The 8,919-nt window shown below is 36.8% G+C and overlaps 1 protein-coding gene across 2 annotated transcripts in view; it reads left to right on the top strand.

Moving 5' to 3' along the window:
• The window catches only part of LOC117177994 (venom serine protease 34-like), a 69,369-nt gene that overhangs the window by 32,125 nt on the left and 28,325 nt on the right, over positions 1–8,919 (top strand). For both annotated transcript variants that reach the window (XM_033369158.1, XM_033369159.1), the window contains one exon: positions 5,604–5,755. In XM_033369158.1, coding sequence (XP_033225049.1) covers positions 5,604–5,755 — 152 coding nt within the window. The remainder of the gene's footprint in view (positions 1–5,603; positions 5,756–8,919) is intronic.

The raw sequence follows: 8,919 nt of genomic DNA, 5'->3' as shown, positions 1-8,919 counted from the left end.
TTTGCTTGACACCTTGACAAATGTAATTCCATGTAGAAACATGCGTTTAAATAAAATATTTTACCAAAAAAGTTACCCACGCTTTAACTTGACAGACTGTACATTTCTTGCCACACAGGTTCAATTGCCCGAACAATCCTATCATTTAGGATAGCTGTGAATATCTTATAAAGTGTGTTCAGACAAGTGACTATTAATTACAGTTATTATATTTTTGTATTTTTAAAAATTATGATTTAATAATTAATATAAATCCTAAATTAATTATATATAACTTCAGCGAAAGCTGTGAGAAATAAAGTTAGTTATTTTGTTTAAACATGATTATTTCCACGTTAACAAATTTGGTGGCTCTGAAAATGGCTATTTAATTTCACTGAGAGCTGTAAAAAAATTAGTTTGTATGACATGATTATCTGCAATTTAAGAAATGCTGTGGCCCTGAAAAGGGCGACTTCATTTCAGTGAGACCCATGTAGAAATTGCCAAGTTACTCCCAGTATCTACGCTTGGGCCAGGCCGGGGGCCCCCAGCCTGGTTCCAGTTTGTATTTCCTAATGGCTAGGCGCGAGCCTGGCTAGACAGCAGTGCTCCTGATTTTGGTATTCTTTCGCACTACACATTAGGAGCGTCGACAACAGGATTGGTTGCCGTTGTGGGCGCGATGCGACCCGAAGGCATCTGAAGTAATCCGAACGTCGAGACGAACGGATCGACAAGCGAGTGTCAATCAGTGTCATGTTTTTGGTGTTTTTAATTAAAATACATTTTCGTGATTAGTTTAAACTGCTCGTTGATATTTTTTAAATGCTAATGAAGTTTTTCTTTCAGATTTTCCACGTCAAATGCTTCCCTGCTTGACACTCTATGATTAGTTTTTTCTTCAAGTTGACGTTCTTGATGAACATTTTTTTTTAATTTCATCAACTTAATACTGAAAAGGAAGTAACAAGATGTGTGATACACGCATAAAATGGATGGTTTCAGATTTGATCACATTTTTATAGAAGAAAAACAAACCTTCCTAAAAATAAAATGGCACTGAGCGGAATCAATAATAAGCTAGAGTCAAGCCAGGACCAGGCTCCGGCGATCGAGCCTGATGATTAAGCCAGGCCCCGGCCAGATTTAGCGTTTCATTCTAGCTTGACCCAGACTTAATCGTCAGGCCAGGGCCTAGTTTTCCAGGCTTGGTCCCGCTCAGGCCCATAAAAAAATCTTCACACGGGTAATCCAATTATAAACTTTAGGATATATAAAAGTGAAATTTAATTCGATGCATTTATTTCAGTGGATTCAATAGTATGAAGACACGGATCTAACAAACTCTGTGAGACAATTTCTCAAATTTATGCATAAAAGCATTAAAATCGTAGTTTAAAAAAAATAATTTAGTGCTTGCTAAATGTTACTTTATTGATAATTCTACCATCCAAGTACAATTTGACATCACAAGAGAAAATACATAATTTATTCATTTTGAATAAGCTCGCGGAATATAACATTTTTAAAATTTATCTTTCGGTAATTTTAAAATGTAATATTTAAATCTGCGAATTATAACGATTCCAAAGATATGTTATTTAACTTGAAAAGTTAAAAAATTCAAATTAAAGAATTTGTGTTCAAGTTTATGTGCAATTTTAGGGAAAACTTTGGAGTATATTTTACTCAAATCAATTTCAGTGGTTTTAATTTATTGGTACAATATTTTACTTAACTGGAAAAAATTCCGGAATCTAAAATTTGGCCAAATTTGAAAACTTATTGACTAACAGAATGAATTTGGTTTATTTATCGATAATTTATATTTATTTTTTATTGCTCACCCAATGACATTGAAAAAAATGATCCTTTTAATAGTTTGCCTAAAAAGGTTTGTTTTTTATTTATACAGAAAATAAATTTAAAAAAATGATGTTAATGAAACTTAATAAAAATACAATTTTAACTGTAATAAGTAGAATAAATAGGATTTTCATACGTATATTTTAAGTTGCAAGTACAGAAATACCACTCGCAGTTGCGAGTACCTGAAATTTAAGTTAAATGTATAATTTAAAAGTGCTTCAGTATTAAAAATTAAATGAATCCGAACAGAGCATGACAAAATTATGTGAATTTTAGTTAGCACAATTGTTGTATTATTCATACCTATATAGTTTAGAAATCTAATTTTTATTTATGAATTTGTAAAATTGGATAGAACTGCAAACAATTTTCCATGCAAATTCACATAAATTTGAACTTCTTTCTTTAATTTGCAACTTTTTAAGTAAAACGTTATTTCTTTGGAATCGTTGTAGTTCGCAGATTTGATTATTATATTATATTCCAAATTTTAGTCCTCACTAGGAATAATAATCTCTCGCTGACCAACGCTCAGCGGCACCAGTTTGGCTTATTGAGGCAAAGCCGAGTAGTGGTAAATAAATAATTTAATACACTTTACCACTGTGCACAGAAACTACCAAGGAAATTAATACACTCTTTACAGATTGTTTGTAATTTAATTTCAAGGACTAGAAGTTATGCAAATTTGTGATGGGTAGGGTCATTTAAGCTCATACCACTGAGGTCAACCAGTGTAACCTAGTGTACTTTACCCTTTAAAATCTATGTCTCTCTAAGGAGGCCTATTTTTCCATACATGCGCATATCGCGGAATAGGAGATATCTTTGAAATCCTCCGATTCGCAGAAGTGATTACCGAAATGCTTCACTCTGAGTCCGACTAGCACGTCACAGTCACATAAGATATGATGTGCTGTCTCCTCCCGGAAGGCACATTTTCGACAGCGCGGGTTGCTGTCGACCTTCATATCATTTAGGTGCTTTATTAAGTGGCAATGACCCGTAAGCATTTTTACCAGTACTTTCACCTGCTTTCTTTCCATGCTCAAGAGTTTCTTACATTTTCCTAAGAATGGTTCTTTGATAAACTTTTTCGAGTGTATCATACCATTAGCCACCCTCCAATACTCCGCATGCTCCATTAGGAGCCACCTTTCAATGGCGTGCCTGGCCGAAGTATACAAGGTTCCGCAGCATGGTGCAGGTCTATTGAGGGTCTTCGTAGTCCCTTTTTTGCTAGCATATCTGCTACTTTGTTGCCCTCAATGTTTTCATGTCCGGGAATTCAGATAAATTTGACCCAGTTTGTACCAGACACTTCAACAAGTTCTTGGAGGCAGCTCCAGACAAGTCTGGAAGTAAATTCTTCTGATTGAAGGGTCCTCGACGCATCCCGATTGTCAGAGCTTGGAACACTGTAGTGAATTTTCCCAGTGTGATTGTTCTTTCAGCACTAGGTTTCATCCCAAATATTTAAGCTCCGGACCCTAAGGAATCTCTCGAACTATTTGTATACCAAACGAGTCCTCCTATAGTGAATACATTTGTTCTCTTTTGCTCATCATGCCAATCTTCCCTTTTTGGAAATACCACTTTGAATTGCTTCATGAATGAGTATTTTTTCAGCATGTAATCAAAGTGCATGCATAGGATTTCATTACTTCTCAGCACGTTCTCTGTTGAATCATGCAGGTTGATGTCGTCGATACTACTATGGCTCCCTTTTAGTGAGAGTCTGTAGGCCTCCGCTGCAACCCTCTACCTTATCAGAAGGTATCGCGGTGGTATATCTAGAATAGTCTCCAATGCTGTCGTTGCAGTAGTTCTCATCGATCCAGCAATCGCCAGGCAAAAGACCCTTTGCAGGCTCTCCAGCTGGTTCCCGGAACTTACTAAACTGGTTCTTACACTCAGATCAATGAGGTATACGTTATATTTGATCTAATGATTACCGTATATAACCAGTATACTACCTTGGGCTTTAACCCCCAACTTTTTTTAATTGCGCCTCTGCAAGCCCAGAAGGCTGCTCTGGACTTTTTAACTTTCGCATCAACATGTTGTTTCCAGGTTAATTTAGGATCGAAAATGACACCTAAATACTCAGCTGATTTCGAGAATTCAACATTCTTGCCATAGAACCTAGTACTCACGAGATCAGATAATTTCCTGCGTCTCGTAAAAACCAAAAGTTCAGTTTTATGTGGGTTAACAGATAAGCCATGGTCGTTGCACCAACCCTCAACAATGTTGAGAGCATTTTGCATAAGCTCGACTACAGTCCCTTCATGCTTTCCTGTTATTAAGATAACAAGCTCATCTACATATCCCTGTGTGTAGAAACCTAACTCATTTAATCTTCTTATTAAACCATCAATGACAAGTGCCCATATGGTGGATGACAAAACTCCGCGCTGTGGACATCCTTTTTTAATCTTCGCTCTCACGCTGCTACTGTAAAGCGAAGATTGGACACTCTTGTCGCATAGCATAGAACGTAGCCACCTATTGACTGTGAAACCTATACTATGATCATCCGCACAATTGAATATAGAGTTCATGAATGCCTCTATGACTGCTGCTTGCTTTATGCCGAACCTTCCTTGTGGGAAGCTCTCCTCAGCAACAGCCATTTTCAGATGGCTTTGAAAAGCGAGATTGTGGGAGCCTCCTGGGTCTCCCACCTTACCCCTCTTATTCTCCTTGTCCTCCTTTGGAGTTTTGCCATCAGGCCGAGACCGTTTTTGGGTCTCTGGCTTAGGAGCTGCCTCACGTGGCGACTTAAGTTGCTGGCGAAAGTACTTCCTTCGGGCGGCAGTACTATACTTTCTTTTCCTGGGGCCTTTTGCAGTCCCACTGGTCTCAGTGGCTTTGGCTTCTGAGCTGTGGCTATTTAAAGCCTCACTTCTAGCCATATCACTCGAGGTATTAGGAACCGCATCAGCCCCCTGCTGACTCGAAGGTTACTTACCACCTTCACCGTTTTCCTTCATGGGAGTTCATGGCAGGTGTCATTAAAGTCACTTGCTCATGCGTTTTAGTATCATTATTTTTATTTTCATTGTCGAAATTCATTTTGTTCCCATGAGTAGCTAGGGAAAAACAAGGTCCATCCTCAAAGAGCTTAGCTTGTGAGGATAAAGCACTTTTATACTGGCAGGTTGCTCGTTATCCCAGGACATCGTTTGAGTCACCATTCCCTGGTGACATTTAGCCCTCGACACGGTAGTTCACTTCTTAACTTAGGAAGTTGCTTTAGCAGCCGAGTGTTATTCACTGTTCACTGCTTAGTCGATTTCACATTGATACTTCCACTCTACTAACCATCAGCTCGAACCCATAAGAGACATCCTCGCTGTGGGTTCTAGGTCGTTGTTATCTGCGGGATTTCTTAGGCCTCCTCATCACGACCAGGTCCAAACTCTTCTTCTCCTTATGCAGGGAAATTTAACTCCCCGTAATAAGAAGTGGAAGTGCTCACGCTCCCATAGAGGAGGCTCAAAACTATGTATCTGTATAGACAAAACTTTCATCTGCAACATATACTTGGTTCCATATTTTTAGAGAATTGTTTCTGCTGAGATTTTTCCTATAATCTATAAAAAATTGTGGTCTATATAATTTTTGGACAAATAGTATTTTCATGCTAGAAGATTACAAATTAAAATAATAATTTTCTTTTAAGATTCGCATAAATTTAGGTATTTTCCTTTTTAAAATTATTTACATCTACATAAAAAATAATATAGGTTGGGGATCGACTGAGTTCGCTGGACCCACAGCAGATATTCTTCAAAAAGCGAAAGTGAGTGTCATCAATCTTTCAGAATGTGTCAGGTCTAACCCAGCAATTACAGACCATCAGCTATGTACCCTTACGAAAGGAAAAGACGCATGCCAGGTAAATTTATTTTCTCACTATTGTATTATAAAACTTATTTTGTGCAAAAAAAGAACAAGAGCCTTAAATATGAAAGCCATTTTTAATAGGCTAGAATTTAAAGATCTTTAAAGCCTCAAAAGGAACGTCATAATTGTGGACATAGTTTGTAGTGAAAGTTTCCCACACAGATTTCGGCTGATCAATGATAATTCACTATGCAGAGTGATTTTTTTAACTTGAAACTTTCAAATATTTTGAAAAATAGGCACACTATGAAAAAATGTAATGAATCAAAATTTAATCTCTCTGAGAAGTACATACACTGATGTTAAAATCGGTTCCCCCACACCGCCCCCTGAAAGTGGGGGTGGGGGCAAGTTCGAAATCTTAAATGGGAACCCCTATCTTTTATTGCATATTGGGATACTTTGGATAAAAATGCGTATGATTTGTCTAAAATATTTTTTCTCGTTTCGCGATAGATGGCGCTGTAATCGACGCAATTCAATTTTTCTTTATTTTACTGTTAGTGAGAATGCACACTTACGATTCTGCAATACATTAACTATAAAAAATACACCATTTTCATTGTGACATGACTGACCACGGAAAAAAATAATTTTTCAAATCGCTACAGAGTAACTTCTTTTTGAAGTCGGTTAAAAATAAGAGCAATAGAGCTTCGGATCTCTTTGGTAATTATTATTTTGAAAAACATGCCAAAACGTATGTCCGTTCTTGAGAAGTAATTATTAGGTAATACGTTCCCATTAAGGGCATGTGATAGTTAAAAAATTATCGATTTTACCAGTTTTAGGTTCCCCCGGCTTTTTTCTAGAGTAATAAATATTTTGTCTTCAAAATTTTGGGAATGATAGCGAACATGCTAACGGATGTCCACACACACACATTTTTTGTAGGTTAATTAAAAAAAGTTTTAATTGAGCAAAATGTGATTAATTTGCATAGCGCTTAGGAAATAGTATCGATTTTATCAGTGTTAGATTCCCCCGGACTTTTTCCTAGGATAAGAAATATTTTGCCTTCAAAATCTGGGAAATGATAGCGAACATGCTAACGGACGTCCCTATACATTTTTTTTGTGCTTTTTTGTCAAAAAATTTTTGATATTGGTAAAAATTGCGTGAATATTTCGAGGTTATGTGTGTTACAATGCACCCGAGCGTTACTTTCAAACTACACAATATTTTTGGCCTATTTCATGATATTTTATAGCATCTCCGAATTCAGTTTTTAAAAATTTTATTTTTTGTGGAAAAAAAGGCGGGGAAACTGTAAGTATCAGATGCCCTTAACTGTGTTTCCTAAATATTCCCAAATTTCAGCTCTGGCATTATTGTAGATTGAGGTCAGCGGAGGCTATCGACATATTACAAACGTGTTTTCTTTTTTCTTTCCTTAAACACAGTAAATTAGAAAAAATACATTCAAGACAAAACTTATTTTATTTTGATCAAAGATTATTCCGAATACTACTTTACAATGGAGTATCTGACCATAGGAGAACGTGTTCTGGTGTATTGACAAGCTGGAAGAAATCAAAATATTACAAAATTTATTACCGATGAAAGTGTTCAACCTAAGAAAAAGACCCGTACAACAACAGTCACTGGAGAAAATAATGGAATTGCTGTATTAGCTGCAGTGGCCAATAATCCTCACGTTAGTACACGAGAAATTGCACGTGATTTCAGAATATCTCAGAGCAGTGTTTGGAAAATTTTGAAACGTAATAAATTTCATCCGTATCATGTCTTGGTACATCAAGAACTTCATGGCGTTGATTTCCAAAATCTTGTAGCTTTTTGTTAGTGGGAACGTGAATAAATACAACAAAATCCCAACTCACGAGGCGTTCTGGATTGTGATTTCAATGGCCGCTGGAGTGGTAGGGGGGGTTCGATAAATTGGCCTGCAAGATCGCCAGACCTCACTTCACCAGATTTCTTTTTGTGGGGCTATCTCAAAGACAAAGTGTACAAAGAAAAACTAACAACACGTGAGAATATGATGGACCGAATTACAAGCGTATGTCCTGAAATCAGGGAAGATACACTTCTATTTTGTGTAAATTCATTTGAATTACGGATTAATAAGTGCATTGAAGCCGCAGGGTCATCATTTTTAGTACCTACCTAAGTTAAAATATGATTCCCTGAGTACCTCGAATCGTGAGAGGCGAGGGAACTCACGTTAATCAAGCACCCCGAATCGTGAGAGGCAAGAGGACTCACGTTAATCCATTAACACCTAAACTACCGAAAAACTAAGCTTAACTTTGCTGATGCAGTTGTGGTAGTAAAACATGTTGCATATGTTTGAAACTTAACATACTTATGTTTTAAAGGCCGCTCTACAAGATAAAGTTGTTAAAATAATTGCTCGTTTGCCAGGCAATTCAATGCACAAAAGTGCTCAAACATATTGAACTTCCGAAAAATGGAAAACAACAACTTTGAAATTCAAGATGGATGTCTCAAAATGGCGAATTTAAAAAAAAGAAATTGTTATGGGGCATTATTCCTCAACTGCCCCAACTCAAAGAGTCATGTTTTTCGATTGTCTCTAAATTCTGGGAATATGTTCGCCTACCCAACAGTAGTTAATCCACAAACTTATAGACCAGGATTACCAACCATCCCCAAGTGAGGGGGGGTTGAATTTTCAACCCCAATGCCTGCAGGGGTAGTTTCAAACGCCTGTAACTTCCTTTCTAATTACGTGATTTAAAATTTTTATGAGAGTTTTGGAAAGTGCTTTTTACACGCTTTCATCCTATTTTATTATTAATAACAAAAAAAATTGTTTAAACCATTTTTTCAATAAATCAATTGTTTATTAAACTTTTTTCGCAATTTCAGCATCTACGATTTTTTTTAAATAGTCTCAAAAGAAAGCTTGATTTTTTCACTATGAAAAATGTCTAATAAGAAAATGGACAAATTGAAATTCATTGAGTTACAGAGCCGGTTGTAGAGGGAGTCCTCGCGCTCGCACTCGGGCGTTATACGGCAGCATACCGCGGAGCAGTTTTCAAGTATGCCATTTTTTTGTATTAATCACATTGATCCAAAATTGCATGAAGTCATCGGAAAAAACTATTCACTTAATCGAAAATATTGATTAATTGAGCGGTTGGGTGCAAGAACGGCTTACTTGTA

This window comes from Belonocnema kinseyi, chromosome 8 (genome assembly GCF_010883055.1).
Source record: "Belonocnema kinseyi isolate 2016_QV_RU_SX_M_011 chromosome 8, B_treatae_v1, whole genome shotgun sequence".
Lineage (NCBI taxonomy): Eukaryota > Metazoa > Arthropoda > Insecta > Hymenoptera > Cynipidae > Belonocnema > Belonocnema kinseyi.
The sequence above is the reverse complement of the archived record's forward strand: the minus strand, read 5'-3'. Positions and strand labels throughout refer to the sequence as shown.